We start from the raw sequence: 19,072 nt of genomic DNA, 5'->3' as shown, positions 1-19,072 counted from the left end.
ACGTCAATGAAAATACGCCCCCTCTTGTGTGTGAGTGTTGTTGCTACTGGCAACTCAAGCAAACACAAAGATCAGAATAAAAATTGGCTTTGTATTATATAGCTCTTTGAAGATAAGTGAACAGAAGATTGAATTTACACAATGTCTGATATTGATTCAGAAGATATGGAGGACCAAGGTCCCAATCTTGGAGTGAGTTATTCCCTCAGAACCTAGTGATTAGTACAATTCACACATACTGCTGACATTTATCCAGAGCTATGAGGGTGAGAGGAATGAGGGTGGAGAGCGTCATGGTAAAGGACTGGCTGAGCTCCCTAATGGAGATGTGTACGATGGATACTATGCCAGTGGAAAGCGAAATGGGCAGGTAAGCTCATTCCTGTTTAATATGAGGAACATAATAATACAGTTAATGATTTCATTTTGAATACATGTAAATTAATGTTGAAGGGAACATACAAGTTCAAGTCAGGAGCCCGCTACATTGGAGAGTACGAGGAGAATAGGAAGCATGGTCAAGGTCTCTTTCATTACCCAGACGGATCTAAGTATGAAGGTACACTATTGTTACTTCTCACACAGGTGTATAGTACAGTAGAGTGTGCACACATGTAAATGGTCATGGCTCATTGTTTTGCCATTTACGACAAAATTGTAAGACTAATTTAGAATCTTTTCAGCAGAAATTGCAAGTCTAATAGAGCCTGAAATTGTGTTGTTTTTCCAGGTGAATGGGAGGGAGATCTGAAGCATGGTTTTGGGACGTACACTTATAGTAATGGAGATACTTATGAGGGAGAGTGGAACAATAACCTTCGACACGGCCAAGGGACCTACACGTATGCCAGCTCCGGGGCAAAGTACGGGGGAGCATGGTTGAATGGACGGAGAGAAGGCACTGGAGAGATCATACTTTCAAACTACAGCTATAAGGGCATCTTTACTGCAGACCAGGTGAGAAGCTGAGCAAAGTATACATCAATTATTTTATAATACTATATAATACTACAGCCTCACGGGGCTGGCAAGTACACATTCAGTGTTGGATGTCAGCAAAATGGAGACTACTTTCTGGAAAGTGCTGCAGTAAGTCATGTACATGTATATACTCTACCCCATCAGTAATATCCTAGACTAATCAATGTTTGCCTCTGTCCCTTTGATGAATACGTGTATACTTTTTGACAATGTGTTCCGCCTCTCTTCCTCACTGCAGCCGGTTGAGGAGAATGATGACGAAGATGTCCCAGCGGTCACCACTGTGAGGTGGAGGGGAGCTGAAGTGTTCTCCACTCCAAAATAAGAACTACATCATCAAACTATAGCTTTCAAAGCAATTGCAACTTATTATTATGTTCCACTGCATTGTATTAATGTGGTAAATCTTACATCCTGTATTGTCAGCGACTTCCTTCAATAGCAATACAGCCATTGTGAACTCTGACCTCTTTGCAAATCCATCCCCTTTTTAATTATTCATTGACAAGACATGCACAATACTAGCTTCTATCCTCGATGATTATATCAAGCCAGCCATACGATCTGTTCCACTTGTATTACAGCTTGTCTTGTATAACACTGTATGGAATTCAAACGTATTTCGTAACACAAAATTAATTATACAAAGACGAATATTAAACACTACATACTTTTGGAGCGAAGCAAAACATGCTGAGAGGCATTAGCACAGATTGCAACAATAAAAATGAATTATACTTCACTAAACTGTAATGTTCTTAATTATATGCCATTAATTTGTCTATACATTAATGGATCAACGGTACTAAAGTTATGGCTGTTGAAAGATGTTATAACCCCCCCCCCCTCCTTCCTGGGATAAAATAGTACAAGCAGCATAATAGATCTATAGCTTACAGTTGGTTTTGGAGGGGCTTAAGAGTCAGACCATTATTTTAAGTACACAGATAATAATTATGTAGCTCGCAGTTAGTTGAGAGGCTAGTACTTACGCAAACACACAATTAAGGATCGTTATGTTAAAACCTTAAATTCAATGGAAGCTTTCAAGCTAAGAAGAGCGATTGCATAGAACAAAAGATAATCCACCCAATTTAACCCTGCCCCTGTGTTGGTTACATGGTAGGCCTGAACATTATTTTCCCTCTAAAAATGAATTGTCAGTTCTGTTATCAACCAATAGTGTTAATACCCACCATAATTATTATTGTCTCGTGGAGTGCAATGTAGAGCTTCAGATATCTGATCTGCATAAAATAGAAGTCTGCTGTGGAGGCATGTTACATGTATATTATACATGTTGTAAAAACATTTGAATCCATGGCTTATAACAGGATATGCATGCATTAATTATTATAGAACCCAAAAATGTTATGATCTTAATTACGATCTTCTTAATTACGAAAATATTCAAAAGATAAAGCCAAAATGGGTCATAAAATTTCATAGACTGAGCTATCCTCGTCCCCAGGCTGAATTGTCTTTAAAATAACGCTAGGTCACCAACTTTGTTCTATTAATCATTGCTGAGATCGTGGCCTTACTCTTGTGACTTGTGTTGGAGGCGGTCTTGTTCATTGTCACTGTGTGGGTTGACTTACGAGCCAAAGAGTCCATGTCCTGTCAGTGTGTGTGTGTGTGGTGTGTGGTGTGTGTGGTGTGTGTGTGTGGTGTGTACATGTTATGCAGTTACCAGTACGTTGTTAACTCTTTACCAGTCCATCAGTCCGCTCGTTAGGAAGATTCATTTCCTGTATGGGGGCAGCTAGCAGAAACAGTTAAGCATTTTGTTATCATAATCACTGTGTATACCACTTTCTGAAAATACACATGCAAACACAAGGATCATCGTGTTAACACCAGAATTTAATGAAAGGATATACTAGTTATTATTTGCTACAAACCACCGTATTCCAAGTGCGGAGGGTTCAATGGAACACTACTTTGTTAGCACACCCCCATACGTACACTTACATACACCGGCAATCCTTTTGTACCGAAGACCTTTGTGTGTTCTCACCACAAGGTATAGACGTATACGTATAGAGATCTGATGACGTCATGGCTACTTCAACTTCTAGAAAAAGAAAGAAAGATCCAAGCACCAGATAAAATGAAAAATGTCCTATATAGTGTATACAATAGTTTTGATTGCCACGATAAATATAATTAAGTGATCCTGGTGAGATCAATATGGAATTAACCCGGCTCCTATGTCGGTATGGGCCTGAACATAGAATCGTATTTTTTGCCTCACAATTAAGTTTTTGGTCAGCTAAAGTAGACAGGTTGTGCCAGTGACTCCATAAGCTGTACGTCAGCCAATACAAATGTTCCCACCATAATTGTATATTGTCTCGTCTTTCTATCTTCAGATCTGTCTGCATAAAAATAATAGGAGCATACACATTGTGTAAAAGCAGTTGAATCTATGGCCTATATAGAGGCTGAATTGGATGTTGCACATGGAACCAAGATGTATGAACACTTCTCATAATAAAAAGATCAAGCCAAACGCATCATTATAAGGATACTTCATACACCAAAAGAGATCTTGGAGAAGTGACTTTTAGCCATCAGAATGTAATCACATCCCATCAGAATATGCACACATAGTTAATGAAGTAACTCTTTACCAGTCCATATGATGACAGATCAGTCCGCTCGTTAGAAAGATCCATTAAATGTTCCTGGGGGCAGAAGAATAAGACGGTTAAGCATTGTGTTATTACATAATCGCTGTGTACACCAACAGCTATACCATATGAACAATTCCCTTTCCCCGTCTGTAAAACCCATGGCTAAGTCCACCTTCTGCTGTGGGGCCGATGGTCTGGCCGCCTTCTTCAGATCGGGGTGAACAGAAGAGCCTGCCCCTGCCATGAGTGCATGGACAGGGGACTCAGCTGCGAGGCCGAAGCCTTCTTCAGCTGGGATGAACATGAACACATGCCCGGCCGAAGCCTTCAGGGCCGGTGAACGTCAGAGAGAACAACAGTGCCTCCAGGCCGAAGCCTTTGGGAGTGAACAGAGCCTGCCCCTGCCATGAGTGCATGGACAGGAGACTCAGCTGCGAGGCCGAAGCCTTCTTCAGCTGGGATGAACACCCCCGAGTGGATAGGGACTCCAGCAGAGATAGAGGAGGCCGGTGAACATCAGAGCCTTCAGGCCGAAGCCTTTGGGAGTGAATGTACACAATGAGATTAACACATACCCCTTCAGGGCCGGTGAACATGAGAGAACAGTGCCTCCGGGCCGAAGCTTTTGGGAGTGAACAGAGCCGCCCCTGCCATGAGTGCATGGACAGGGGACTCAGCTGCGAGGCCGAAGCCTTCTTCAGCTGGGATGAACACCCCCGAGTGGATAGGGACTCCAGCAGAGATCAGAGAGGCCGGTGAACATCAGAACCTTCAGGCCGAAGCCTTTGGGAGTGAATGTACACAATGAGATTAACACATACCCCTTCAGGGCCGGTGAACATGAGAGAACAGTGCCTCCGGGCCGAAGCTTTTGGGAGTGAACAGAGCCGCCCCTGCCATGAGTGCATGGACAGGGGACTCAGCTGCGAGGCCGAAACCTTCTTCAGCTGGGATGAACACCCCCGAGTGGATAGGGACTCCAGCAGAGATCAGAGAGGCCGGTGAACATCAGAGCCTTCAGGCCGAAGCCTTTGGGAGTGAATGTACACAATGATCACATACCCCTTCAGGGCCGGTGAACATGAGAGAACAGTGCTGCCTCCGATCCGGGCCGAAGCCTTTGGGAGTGAACAGAGCCGCCCCTGCCATGAGTGCATGGACAGGGGACTCAGCTGCGAGGCCGAAGCCTTCTTCAGCTGGGATGAACACCCCCGAGTGGATAGGGACTCCAGCAGAGATCAAAGAGGCCGGTGAACATCAGAGCCTTCAGGCCGAAGCCTTTGGGAGTGAATGTACACAATGAGATTAACACATACCCCTTCAGGGCCGGTGAACATGAGAGAACAGTGCCTCCGGGCCGAAGCTTTTGGGAGTGAACAGAGCCGCCCCTGCCATGAGTGCATGGACAGGAGACTCAGCTGCGAGGCCGAAGCCTTCTTCAGCTGGGATGAACACCCCCGAGTGGATAGGGACTCCAGCAGAGATCAGAGAGGCCGGTGAACATCAGAACCTTCAGGCCGAAGCCTTTGGGAGTGAATGTACACAATGAGATTAACACATACCCCTTCAGGGCCGGTGAACACGAGAGAACAGTGCTTCCAGGCCGAAGCTTTTGGGAGTGAACAGAGCCGCCCCTGCCATGAGTGCATGGACAGGGGACTCAGCTGCGAGGCCGAAGCCTTCTTCAGCTGGGATGAACACCCCCGAGTGGATAGGGACTCCAGCAGAGATCAGAGAGGCCGGTGAACATCAGAGCCTTCAGGCCGAAGCCTTTGGGAGTGAATGTACACAATGAGATTAACACATACCCCTTCAGGGCCGGTGAACATGAGAGAAGAGTGCTTCCGGGCCGAAGCCTTTGGGAGTGAACAGAGCCGCCCCTGCCATGAGTGCATGGACAGGGGACTCAGCTGCGAGGCCGAAGCCTTCTTCAGCTGGGATGAACACCCCCGAGTGGATAGGGACTCCAGCAGAGATCAGAGAGGCCGGTGAACATCAGAGCCTTCAGGCCGAAGCCTTTGGGAGTGAATGTACACAATGAGATTAACATACCCCTTCAGGGCCGGTGAACACGAGAGAACAGTGCTTCCGGGCCGAAGCCTTTGGGAGTGAACAGAGCCGCCCCTGCCATGAGTGCATGGACAGGGGACTCAGCTGCGAGGCCGAAGCCTTCTTCAGCTGGGATGAACACCCCCGAGTGGATAGGGACTCCAGCAGAGATCAGAGAGGCCGGTGAACATCAGAACCTTCAGGCCGAAGCCTTTGGGAGTGAATGTACACAATGAGATTAACATACCCCTTCAGGGCCGGTGAACACGAGAGAACAGTGCTTCCGGGCCGAAGCCTTTGGGAGTGAACAGAGCCTGCCCCTGCCATGAGTGCATGGACAGGGGACTCAGCTGCGAGGCCGAAGCCTTCTTCAGCTGGGATGAACACCCCCGAGTGGATAGGGACTCCAGCAGAGATCAGAGAGGCCGGTGAACATCAGAGCCTTCAGGCCGAAGCCTTTGGGAGTGAATGTACACAATGATCACATACCCCTTCAGGGCCGGTGAACATGAGAGAACAGTGCTCCGATCCGGGCCGAAGCCTTTGGGAGTGAACAGAGCCGCCCCTGCCATGAGTGCATGGACAGGAGACTCAGCTGCGAGGCCGAAGCCTTCTTCAGCTGGGATGAACACCCCCGAGTGGATAGGGACTCCAGCAGAGATGGAGAAGATCAGAGTGTCTTGGTTGAGAGATGGGATGATGGAGATGGTGGTGGATCCAGCTGCTGCCACTTGCCCCGCTCCACATCCTGCTCAGCTCCTCATTGAGGCACTGGGAACATAGGTTTCTGTCGTGGATCGATAGAATCAATGGGCCACCTCTGTTGTTAGTTAGGGCCACCTTTGTTAGGGCCACCTCTTAGTTGTTAATAGGGCCACACCATTCATATCACCACAACCAGAGGGTTGCGGTCAGTTGTTGCATCGGTCAATACCACACAGTCAGTATAGATCACTTAAGACCAGACAGTGTGCAGTGACTTTGAGAGATACCTAGGCCGGAGCCTTACTCAGCCAGAGCCTTACTCATCACAGTACAGAGCACCATATGCATACGCCAGAGCCTTACTCATCACAGAGCACCATATGCATAGGCCAGAGCCTTACTCACCACAGAGCACCATATGCATAGGCCAGAGCCTTACTCACCACAGAGCACTATATGCATAGGCCAGAGCCTTACTCACCACAGAGCACCATGTGCATAGGCCAGAGCCTTACTCACCACAGAGCACCATATGCATAGGCCAGAGCCTTACTCACCACAGAGCATAGGCCGGAGCCTTACCACAGAGCATAGGCCGGAGCCTTACTCACCACAGAGCACCATGCATAGGCCAGAGCCTTACTCACCACAGAGAACCATATGCATAGGCCAGAGCCTTACTCACCACAGAGCATAGGCCAGAGCCTTACTCACCACAGAGCATAGGCCAGAGCCTTACTCACCACAGAGCGGCCGGAGCCTTACTCAGCTTGACAGATCAATGTGAGTACTCAAACGGGAGTAGAACCAAACCACTTACTGACCAGACAGAACTTAGAACTTGGGAGCTGTGAGAGTGTGGCCTTGGCAGAGAAGGATCATTTCCGGCAGTCAGTAGCGTCCAATGATAATGGTGGTATCAATCGATCGATACTTAATTGGATGCTTGGTGGAGGCATCTTATACCGTCAATAAGACAATGGTACCTAGACCATAAGTTGGAATGAATTGCCATAATTGGATGCTTGGTGGAGGCATCTTATACCCGTCAATAAGACAATGGTACCTAGACCATAAGTTGGAATGAATTGCCACTTAATTGGATGCTTGGTGGAGGCATCTTATACCCGTCAATAACCTAGACCATAAGTTGGAATGAATTGCCACTTAATTGGACTTGGTGGAGGCATCTTATACCGTCAATAAGACAATGGTACCTAGACCATAAGTTGGAATGAATTGCCACTTAATTGGATGCTTGGTGGAGGCATCTTATACCGTCAATAAGACAATGGTACCTAGACCATAAGTTGGAATGAATTGCCACTTAATTGGATGCTTGGTGAAGGCATTTTAGACCGTCAATAAGACAATGGTACCTAGACCATAAGTTGGAATGAATTGCCACTTAATTGGATGCTTGGTGGAGGCATCTTATACCGTCAATAAGACAATGGTACCTAGACCATAAGTTGGAATGAATTGCCACTTAATTGGATGCTTGGTGGAGGCATCTTATACTGTCAATAAGACAATGGTACCTAGACCATAAGTTGGAATGAATTGCCACTTAATTGGATGCTTGGTGAAGGCATCTTATACTGTCAATAAGACAATGGTACCTAGACAGTAAGTTGACAAGAATTGTCACTTAATTGGGGAAATGCAGTGTTAATAAAGGCACTTGACAAGAGGCATCTTACGAATATGGTACAAAGACCATATACATTTGAAAGAATTGCCAGTACTTCGATGGAGGAAGCATCTTATGCATACGACAATCATCAAGTAACAATATGTTACAGCCACCATCGATCAAGGCATTATTATCACTCACTTTATGCCATCATGTCACTCCAGTGTTGCAATTATATTTGGGGAAGTTGGTGGTAATCCGGGACACGGCAGTGCTCTCGATCGGTTAAGTATGCAACTTCAAACTGCCTACCCCCACAGTAACTCCCATATGCAACTATATTACTGCCTACCCCCGCAGTAACCCCCACATGCAACTATATTAAAACCGCCTACCCCCTGCCCCCCTGCCCCCACCTAGCCCCCCTAGCCCCCATCACCCAGGTCTCCCCCCACCGATGCATGTCACAGGGTTACCTGGTACGACCTCATGTGAAGCTACAGGCACATATGCAGCCTAGGTAGCAGCTAGTGCCATCCTTCAGCCGCAGAAACCCTTTGACACCATGCATGAAATATGCCTACCACTCAAACCAATGAACGGAACTACAAAACCAAACCTACCAAAGGGTTTTGTAATTCCACTCAACTCTAGCTAGATTTATGATCTATATATCTAGCTAACCCGGAGTATAAGCCACTAGCTACAAGCATACAAATTAAGCCACTACATGAAGCTATATTACTATGCTACTATTATACTATGTCTAGCTATTATTACTATGCCACTAGATCTATATTATTATGAGCATACAAATTACAAGCTACTATATAATAGCTATGAGCATGCTAACTAAGCCACTAGCTATGAGCATGCTAACTAAGCCACTAGCTATAAGCATGTAAATTAAGCCACTTTAATAGCTTTAAAGCGAATGCAAACTATATATAGCTAGGTGTGAGCATGCAAGCTATATAGCTATAAGCGATGCAAAATGCAACTAGTTCTGTATCTGATTCAATCTAACTGATCCTAAGACTAGAAGACGATACTTATACAACATGCATGTTATGATGAGTTTATAGTTCATTGGTTATGGGCAAAGCAACAATCATAAAATGGTGCTTTAAGTTTCATTTTAAGCATCCGGTTATGGCCACTAGGCAGTACCCACTAGCCACGCCTGCAACTTCTACAGTCCACATTTAAGGCCAGTCCAGCCCCCCGCTCTACGACACCGACACACCAGTGAGGATTGACCCCTACCCCCACTCCACGCTCCCCAGCTCCCCCTAGCAACCCATGGCAAACCTACGGCAACAATTATAAATTAAACACCTATAATTACACTACCATTATAAATTATAAATTATGCTTAGCCTAGGGCTTGTTGGGAAAAAAGTTGTTTGGGAAAAAATAAGGAAAACACTGTTTTGGGTCATTTGTTGGGTTCATGGGCAGCGAAGTAGGCCATCCAAGGCGGCAAGAAGAAGGCCATCTTAACAGTTTGTGATTCTCCAAGGAAAAAGGGGAGGACATTATAACAGTTATCCAGAGAAGGAAGCAGTCCAAGGCAAAGAGACGCAAGCCATCATAATAGGCAACAAAGTTCACCATGCTTGCTAATTTAGTTTTTTTAGTTTTGGCAGACCACACGCACGCATTATGCTTTGTTTTAGTAGATGGCAAAAGGTGAAAATGAAGAATAAGCCATCATCAAATATGAAACGGCACGCTTTATTTTATCGACCAGGTGTAGAGAAGACTTGGTTGACAAGATGGCGGCAGAGTAACACAAGCCATTTTTTCTAGAGCCATGAGTGCATGGGACTGGTCAACGTTGACATCTTCCAGCTGTGGGGCTGATGGTTGCTAGCCATCTTACAGGGGCCGTCTTACCAGTTTGGAGAAAGCAGTTCGGATAGGAGAGAGCTGTTCACAGTTCAGATAGAGGAGATAGGAGTCCACAGTTCGAAGAGAGCCATCCAGATAGGGCTGTCTCACAGTTTGGACAGGGCATCATAATAGTCTTATAACAATGGCAGAAATCACAAACATCTTAATCATGCTACTTGGCGGCTTGCAAACATTTTTATGGCAATTAATTATTTTTGGCAGACCACATGCATTATGCTTTGAAATTGTAGATGGCAGAAAGGTGAAAATGATAATTATGATGATGAGTAAATCATATATTGAGACATCATACAGTATTCACCAGGTGGTGGGCAGACTTCATTGAGAAGGTGTGGCTTCAGATTAGTGAAAAAAAATTGGACGGCATTCAAAAAAAATTTGAGATCATTGTAGACTTTATCTACCAGAATAGAGGGCAGACTTCATTGGCATCGAGATAAGCGATGGCATACTTTATCCACCAGGATAGAGGGCAGACTTCATTGGCATCGAGATTAGCGATGGCATACTTTATCCACCAGAATACTTAATTGGCATCGAGATTAGCAATGGCATACTTTATCCACCAGAATAGAGGGCAGACTTCATTGGCATCGAGATTAGCGATGGCATACTTTATCCACCAGAATAGAGGTCATTGGCATTGAGATTAGCGATGCATGGTATAACTTTATCCACCAGAATATATAAGAGGGCAGTTCATTGGCATCGAGATTAGCGATGGCATACTTTATCCACCAGAATAGATGGCAGACTTCATTGGCATCGAGATTAGTGATGGCATACTTTATCCACCAGAATAGAGGGTAGATTTCATTGGCATTGAGATTAGCAATGGCATACTTTATCCACCAGAATAGAGGGTAGACTTCATTGGCATCGAGATTAGCGATGGCATACTTTATCCACCAGAATAGAGGTCATTGGCATTGAGATTAGCGATGGCATACTTTATCCACCAGAATAGAGGGTAGACTTCATTGGCATTGAGATTAGCAATGGCATACTTTATCCACCAGAATAGAGGGTAGATTTCATTGGCATTGAGATTAGCAATGGCATACTTTATCCACCAGAATAGAGGGCAGTTCATTGGCATCGAGATTAGCGATGGCATACTTTATCCACCAGAATAGAGGGCAGTTCATTGGCATCGAGATTAGCGATGGCATACTTTATCCACCAGAATAGAGGGTAGACTTCACTGGCATCGAGATTAGCGATGGCATACTTTATCCACCAGAATAGAGGGCAGACTCCATTGGCATCGAGATTAGCGATGGCATACTTTATCCACCAGAATAGAGGGCAGTTCATTGGCATCGAGATTAGCGATGGCATACTTTATCCACCAGAATAGAGGGCAGACTTCATTGGCATCGTGATTAGCGATGGCATACTTTATCCACCAGAATAGAGGGCAGTTCATTGGCATCGAGATTAGCGATGGCATACTTTATCCACCAGAATAGAGGGTAGACTTCATTGGCATCGAGATTAGCGATGGCACACTTTATCCACCAGAAAAGAGGGAAGTTCATTGGCATCGAGATTAGCGATGGCATACTTTATCCACCAGAATAGAGGGCAGTTCATTGGCATCGAGATTAGCGATGGCATACTTTATCCACCAGAATAGAGGGCAGTTCATTGGCATCGAGATTAGCGATGGCATACTTTATCCACCAGAATAGAGGGCAGTTCATTGGCATCGAGATTAGCGATGGCATACTTTATCCACCAGAATAGAGGGTAGACTTCATTGGCATCGAGATTAGCGATGGTATACTTCATCCACCAGAATAGAGGGCAGTTCATTGGCATCGAGATTAGCGATGGCATACTTTATCCACCAGAATAGAGGGCAGTTCATTGGCATCGAGATTAGCGATGGCATACTTTATCCACCAGAATAGAGGGTAGACTTCATTGGCATCGAGATTAGCGATGGCATACTTTATCCACCAGAATAGAGGGTAGACTTCATTGGCATCGAGATTAGCGATGGCATACTTTATCCACCAGAATAGAGGGCAGTTCATTGGCATCGAGATTAGCGATGGCATACTTTATCCACCAGAATAGAGGGCAGTTCATTGGCATCGAGATTAGCGATGGCATACTTTATCCACCAGAATAGAGGGCAGTTCATTGGCATCGAGATTAGCGATGGCATATTTTATCCACCAGAATAGAGGGCAGTTCATTGGCATCGAGATTAGCGATGGCATACTTTATCCACCAGAATAGACGGTAGACTTCATTGGCATCGAGATTAGCGATGGCATACTTCATCCACCAGAATAGAGGGCAGTTCATTGGCATCGAGATTAGCGATGGCATACTTCATCCACCAGAATAGAGGGCAGTTCATTGGCATCGAGATTAGCGATGGCATACTTCATCCACCAGAATAGAGGGCAGTTCATTGGCATCGAGATTAGCGATGGCATACTTCATCCACCAGAATAGAGGGCAGTTCATTGGCATCGAGATTAGCGATGGCATACTTTATCCACCAGAATAGAGGGCAGTTCATTGGCATCGAGATTAGCGATGGCATACTTCATCCACCAGAATAGAGGGTAGACTTCATTGGCATTGAGATTAGCGATGGCATACTTTATCCACCAGAATAGAGGGCAGTTCATTGGCATCGAGATTAGTGATGGCATACTTTATCCACCAGAATTAGAGGGCACTTCATTGGCATTGAGATTAGCGATGGCATACTTTATCCACCAGAATAGAGGGAAGACTTCATTGGCATCGAGATTAGCGATGGCATTGAGATTAGCAGATGGCATACTTTATCCACCAGATAGAGGGCAGGTCATTGGCATTGAGATTAGTGATGGCATACTTTATCCACCAGAATAGAGGTCATTGGCATTGGCAGTTCATTGGCAGCGATGGCATACTTTATCCACCAGATAGAGGGCAGGTCATTGGCATTGAGATTACCGATGGCATACTTTATCCAGCAGATAGAGGGCAGATCATTGGCATCGAGATTAGCGATGGCATACTTTATCCACCAGAATAGATGGCAGACTTCATTGGCATCGAGATTAGCAATGGCATACTTTATCCACCAGAATAGAGGGCAGACTTCATTGGCATCGAGATTAGCGATGGCATACTTTATCCACCAGAATAGAGGTCATTGGCATTGAGATTAGCGATGGCATACTTTATCCACCAGAATAGAGGGCAGTTCATTGGCATCGAGATTAGCGATGGCATACTTTATCCACCAGAATAGAGGGCAGACTTCATTGGCATTGAGATTAGTGATGGCATACTTTATCCACCAGAATAGAGGGCAGACTTCATTGGCATCGAGATTAGTGATGGCATACTTTATCCACCAGAATAGAGGTCATTGGCATTGAGGTTAGCGATGGCATACTTAATAGAGGGCAGTTCATTGGCGTCGAGATTAGCGATGGCATACTTTATCCACCAGATAGAGGGCAGGTCATTGGCATCGAGATTAGCGATGGCATACTTCATCCACCAGATGGAGGGCAGTTCATTGGCATCGAGATTAGCGATGGCATACTTCATCCACCAGAATAGAGGGCAGTTCATTGGCATCGAGATTAGCGATAGCATACTTTATCCACCAGAATAGAGGGCAGAATTGTTGACCAGAGTTCAGTTCAGCTATGATGATTTTGGTAGTTATGATGGCCTAAGTGTTGTGTTGATCCACATGTCACAGTTTGCAATTGAGAGTTCCATCAGCCTGAACTTGCTCGTCAAGTAGAAGAGGATTACAACAGACGGGGAAAAAAATGGTGATATGCACACAAAAAGTGAACAATTGAAGCATGAGGGGATGAACACATGATGGTTATAAGCGTTAAGTGATAGATTAACAACGTTATAATTTATGCATTCATTTTTGCACATGGTCTGCCTTAACTCGAATTATAATTGGCGCTAGCGATATGTTCGGAGTAATTATTTTGCGTGTGGTCTATGCCTATGTTTTATTAAATTATAATTATAATTATAAGAAAAGGAAATTAATTTGTCTGGGACCCATATGCTCACAACAGCCATCTTCCCCCTACCCGCCTACCACCCTTATCGTTATGATCCAACCTTCCCCTACCCATCAACAAAACCTGATCAACCAATGTCGAGCACTGCCTTGTGTGTCCCTTCATGGGTCGAAAACAGGGATTCATATAGTTCTTCTGTGCACGTGGAAGAAAAGAAAGAGATAATTAAATTCTTATTTATTAATTTGGCGACATATTTTGTTGTGGAAACAATGTTATTAATGCATTTACTCACCTTTTTTTATTAATACTTCTCATACTGCATGCTTTCCTTTTACGTCGATTATAATTTCTGTGTGTGGAACAGATATACAGATAAACTTAAAGTTGGCAGCATGCATGCAAGGTATGTATGATGTACACAAAACTGAAGTCATTGACTCACATGTCGATTGATCCATCCAGTTGTGGGAGACCCTCCTCCTCTCCACTTGAGCCACCACTATCCGTCACACCACCCCCGCCACCACTTGTTCTGCCACCCCTAGTCACACCACCACTAGTCCCACCACCCCCGCCACCACTTGTTCCGCCACCCCTAGTCACACCACCACTAGTCCCACCACCACCCCTAGTCCCAGTCACACCACCACTAGTCCCACCACCACTAGTCCCAGTCACACCACCACTAGTCCCACCACCCCTAGTCCCAGTCCCACCACCACCACTCCCACCACCACTAGTCCCACCGCCCCCGCTACCACCACCACTCCCACTCGTCCCACCTCCCCCACTAACACCACATCCATCTCGACTTGTACCCCCACCTGCCGACCGAGGTGGGTAGGATCCCGACACCACGGATCGACGGAGAGGGGCAGTTTGTTTTTGCTGCCTATCTCCCTGGTCGTCCATAACTCCTAGAGCGACCAAGGCATTAGTCAGGGTAACTGACAAAGGCAGCGGTTGAGTCTTCATTAACTCCCTCACCACCACAGTCAACAGATACTGCAAGAAGAGGAAAACAATCGGTGAAAAATAATCGACTAATGCATTAGAAACTTACTATCTTTTGCTTGGAATCTTCGCCATCTCCATCTTCTCCTTTCTCTCCTCTCATCCCTCTCGGACCATCTAGACCTCTCTCACCTTTGGCACCGAGCTTCCCCCTGTCGCCTTTTTGTCCCGTAGCTCCAGTTGGTCCATACGGTCCATCTTGGCCAGGTGGTCCTCGGAGACCTTGGAGACCTTGCTGTCCCGGTGGACCTTGGAGACCTCTTGCTCCATTGTGTCCTTGTGGACCACGGTTTCCACGTGGTCCTACAATACTGGGTGCTGTTCGTCCCACCGCTCCAGGTAATCCTGGAGCGCCTCTAGGACCGCGATCACCATTGATGCCTGGTGGGCCCTGCATACCTTGCTCACCATCATTACCCTGTGGGCCTTGTGGGCCCCGTAGAAGACTTAGGCCTCCTCCGCCTCCTCCTCCTCCTGGTGGGCCTCCGCCTCCTCCTGGTGGGCCTCCTCCTCCTCCAGGTGGGGCTCCTCCTCCTCCTGGTGGGCCTTGGGGCCCCTGTGAGCCTTGGGCACCAGGTGGACCTTGTGCTCCTTGCTCGCCTTGCTCTCCTTGTGGGCCTTGGTCTCCTTGGGCACCTTGATGGCCCTGTGGACCGATTGGCCCTATAGCTATTGGCCCTATTGGACCTATTGGACCTATTGGACCTATTGGACCTATTGGACCCTGAGGACCAATGGGGCCTCTTCTAGCATGCCGAACTGGGGCAGGTGGAATGATGGGAGCTGGAGGGAATACCCTATTTCTATTCCACCGACAGAAACCTAAGTCCCGCAGTTGCCAGGCGAGGAACCTCACATTCAGTGGATTGGGATGGAGTGGGCCTGCAGAAATAAAATGGGGCATTAGCAACCTTGAACGTGCATCAATATTTAAATTAAAAAGCTTTGATTTACCATCTTGTATATATACGTTGTATAGCAGGAAAGTAGGTGCAAATTATTGTTTTTTGGCTCAAGTTTCTTCAGCAGAAAACTTTGTGAGTTTCAATGCCAGGAAACCACACCCACCAATAGTGAAATGCCAGTGTGTGGTAGTTTATCCCAGTTTTAATTCGCATTAACTGCTCTGCCCTCGAAAAACGAAAAATATTTGCACACAAAAACTTCCCGTTATACGGCATATAAACTATTTATTATGCTTTTGTACAATTATTAAAGTATGATGCTTACGATGGTCGTCTTGAACGTGCTTCATGTACCGGGTCGCCTCACGGGCGCAGTGATCCTTATAATCCCAAACTGGGACATCCTCCCCCTTCCAAGAGAACACCATCTGTGTATAGAAAGAAGTGTGCATGTCAGCTATGAAAAACTTTAATTAGATTTCTTTTGTCACTTCAGAAAAAATGAAAGCTCGGTGGAGATGCCAAAGCTACATAACATAAAGCTACTAATAGCATGATAAACAATTTAATTTTGCTGCATGCAAAAACTCAGAGAGTGGGTAATGATCGACCATGATTCTCTCTTCTCACTCTTGCAGCTACCAATAGCTAGCGTTCTAGTGCAGAGCTAACTACTATAGAAGTAGAGTAGCAACACTCGGTAAACAAGTTTGGCTACGTGCTCTTCTGAAAAGGCATTCCAAGTAGGCATAACTCGAGAACGAAGTATTATTTTGCAAATCCACGAATTAGAATCCAAGTAAACATGACTAGAAGCCTATAGAAACTCTTACTTGCACTTGATTCATCCTTGAGCAGTCTACACACAGACAGACACACAAACACACTACCGTATACCTCGCTTGCGCATGTGCACCTAAAAATGTCTACAGCCTACACACACACAGACACACAAACACACTACCATATACCTCGCTTGCGCATGTGTACCTAAAAATGATGCATAAATATGACGCGTGACATTCACTTTATTAGCAAGCGCAAAATTTGTTAGGGGTAATAGCAAAGACGTATACATACGCCCTTAGTAATAATAATTACAATAATGTTGATATTGTGACAGCTAAATTAATGCCATAAAACGTTATCTTCCTATTGTTATTATAGCCTTATAAGGTAAAATTAATGTACAATGTAAAATTAAATTCGTAATAATAAACGTGAAATCAGAGAAATAAATATCTAAGAAAACACTGTAAACCTATCTAAGAAAACACTGTAAACCGGGTAATTCAATATTTTCGCGGATTTCGTAGATGTGAACTACAAAAATGAATGTTCAATTACAAGCCCATTAACTATATGCAACAGTAAGTAATGCTCTGACAAACACACTGTCCCATGGCACAATAATTGTACTGACAGTAATTAAGATTTTACTGTGTATATATACATTATTATAACTAGGTGTATCTGCATTATTATACTTACGTTAACTCGTCCTGCCGCATTCATATAACACTGCAGACAGTACAGTTTAGCATTAATCTGCCGGCGCTTAGAACATTGCAGGACAGCCACTACCATCTTCTTGGTGAGAATCTGCACCAAATAAATATACCAAGTAAATGAGTGTCCTGCATGCCATCAGCATTATTATAAGCTTATGCATTGCCAATAATTATATTGTACATGCATGTGTGATTAAGTTAATAGTAGTTTAAAATCTTACTGGGTTGTTGTGGCGGTCGTATGTCAACTGCTGCCGGGGCAGACACAGTGGTGGTGGCATAGCAGGCTGTCGCCGAGCCGCCATCAGGACACAGTAGATCGAGTGGTGAGTGAGTGGTGAGTGGTGAGTTGGTTGAGTTGAGCGATGTAGCTGGTTGAGGTGAGATGAGATGTAGCTGGTTGGGTTGAGATTAGATATAGCTGGTAGAGCTTCAATCAGAGAACTGAGTGAGAGTAGTGAACTTGGATGAAACCTTGCGGAACAAACTTGGAAACCTTTCGGTGAATCTAGAACAATCTTGAGATATGAACTAAAGAATGGTAATGTGCATATCCTTTATATACCTTCTCCAGGGACCAATCAGAATGCACAGCACAAGATGAGATTCATTGAATATTGCAAGTGCAACCTGGAAAACAGGTTTTACTTATCTTGAGTAGTTCTACATTTAAACATTAAGCTGTACTATCCATTTACTACTCTAACATATCATATAAAAAGCACTTTCACATGTCTGCAGGCTGCTATCTATAGATCCCCTTAAGTAGCCTCGTCCCACGCCCACCTCCCCTTCATTGAATATATCCTCTAGACTATAGTATAATAACTGACATAATTATTATACATGTATGATAATTCTGCCTGCCAAATTAATCCGAGTTGGTGGCATGATTATATGCATGTGCATTGGCAATCCGGCAGAGCGCACCTCCTGCAGCATATAATTATATCAGGGGCCAGACTACAACTTCTATTTACAATCTATTCAGTAAAGATGACTACCCTAATATACACATCCCTACTCTAGTAAGGAGACAGGTTGTTTAAAGCAATGCACACAAGCCAAAACCAATGCTAATGGTGCACAACACACACACACACACACACACACACACACACACACACACACACACACACACACACACACACACACACACACGCACACGCACACGCACACACACACACACACACACACACACACCGTCACCACGCACACTGAGTGATATATAAGCACCATGGCAGAGCAGCTGCTCATTATGTCAACCACCACCAATCAGTAAGTACTACAACATTGTCAACTTATACACAGCCATGAAAGCATCTCCATGCACTCCCTTACCTGTCTTTCCTGAAGTTCATTATGGATCATGTGCTCCCACTGAGCAATTGAATATCAGTACCAGCTAGGTTCCTCCACACTGTGTCCCTCAGATGGTAGAGATGAGCCTCCCTAGCCTGTACCCTCTCCATAGCTGGCCTAGCATTTCTACCCAAGTGGGACAAGTTGAACACCCTCCATTGACTGAAGTGAACAGAACTCATCATATACTCAGTAAGCCTAGGTATAAGGGTGTAGTATGGTTACCTAGGTTGCACACGTACCCCCATTAATAAGCAAAATCTGATGGAACATGTCATAAAAATGATAAGCAGCTATTGCTACAATTAGTGGAATCCTGCATTGCAAATGCAAACAT

At 45.0% G+C, this 19,072-nt stretch overlaps 2 protein-coding genes and 2 long non-coding RNA genes across 4 annotated transcripts; 1 reads left to right on the top strand and 3 right to left on the bottom strand.

The window, feature by feature from the left end:
* The first annotated feature begins 26 nt into the window (after positions 1–26).
* On the top strand, positions 27–1,447 carry LOC135340663 (radial spoke head 1 homolog). The gene is made up of 6 exons (XM_064536996.1): positions 27–192; positions 257–370; positions 454–559; positions 731–957; positions 1,015–1,089; positions 1,220–1,447. Exons 1-6 carry the CDS (start codon positions 142–144, stop codon positions 1,304–1,306), a joined length of 660 nt encoding a protein of 219 aa, XP_064393066.1. The 5' UTR covers positions 27–141; the 3' UTR covers positions 1,307–1,447.
* An 824-nt stretch (positions 1,448–2,271) lies between these two features.
* LOC135340669 (uncharacterized) lies at positions 2,272–8,399 on the bottom strand. Its single transcript, XR_010396421.1, has 3 exons — positions 8,212–8,399; positions 2,675–7,360; positions 2,272–2,601 (listed from the first exon to the last, which is right to left on the bottom strand). It is a non-coding gene; the product is annotated as an uncharacterized LOC135340669 (long non-coding RNA).
* A 3,669-nt stretch (positions 8,400–12,068) lies between these two features.
* On the bottom strand, positions 12,069–14,494 carry LOC135340619 (uncharacterized). The gene is made up of 3 exons (XR_010396417.1): positions 14,386–14,494; positions 14,236–14,292; positions 12,069–14,135 (listed from the first exon to the last, which is right to left on the bottom strand). It is a non-coding gene; the product is annotated as an uncharacterized LOC135340619 (long non-coding RNA).
* A 48-nt stretch (positions 14,495–14,542) lies between these two features.
* On the bottom strand, positions 14,543–17,886 carry LOC135341255 (collagen alpha-2(I) chain-like). The gene is made up of 6 exons (XM_064537766.1): positions 17,595–17,886; positions 17,354–17,464; positions 16,188–16,290; positions 15,007–15,839; positions 14,624–14,948; positions 14,543–14,571 (listed from the first exon to the last, which is right to left on the bottom strand). The coding sequence occupies exons 1-6, from the start codon at positions 17,676–17,678 to the stop codon at positions 14,543–14,545; spliced, it is 1,485 nt and encodes a 494-aa protein (XP_064393836.1). The 5' UTR covers positions 17,679–17,886.
* Between the last annotated feature and the right edge of the window lie 1,186 nt (positions 17,887–19,072).

The sequence above is a fragment of the Halichondria panicea genome, chromosome 9 (assembly GCF_963675165.1).
Source record: "Halichondria panicea chromosome 9, odHalPani1.1, whole genome shotgun sequence".
NCBI classification, from domain to species: Eukaryota; Metazoa; Porifera; class Demospongiae; order Suberitida; family Halichondriidae; genus Halichondria; species Halichondria panicea.
The sequence above is the reverse complement of the archived record's forward strand: the minus strand, read 5'-3'. Positions and strand labels throughout refer to the sequence as shown.

Excerpts from the sequence above, each read along its gene's own strand:
- LOC135340663 (XM_064536996.1), top strand. The coding sequence starts at position 142 with ATGTCTGATATTGATTCAGAAGATATGGAGGACCAAGGTCCCAATCTT. Across the intron at positions 958-1,014 it reads GCATCTTTACTGCAGACCAG|CCTCACGGGGCTGGCAAGTA; the intron begins GTGAGAAGCTGA and ends ATAATACTACAG. Across the intron at positions 1,090-1,219 it reads ACTTTCTGGAAAGTGCTGCA|CCGGTTGAGGAGAATGATGA; the intron begins GTAAGTCATGTA and ends TCCTCACTGCAG.
- LOC135341255 (XM_064537766.1), bottom strand. The coding sequence starts at position 17,678 with ATGGCGGCTCGGCGACAGCCTGCTATGCCACCACCACTGTGTCTGCCC. Across the intron at positions 16,291-17,353 it reads ATGCGGCAGGACGAGTTAAC|ATGGTGTTCTCTTGGAAGGG; the intron begins GTAAGTATAATA and ends TTCTATACACAG. Across the intron at positions 14,572-14,623 it reads GGGTGGTGGGACTAGTGGTG|GGGTGGTGGTGGGACTAGTG; the intron begins GTGTGACTGGGA and ends GACTGGGACTAG.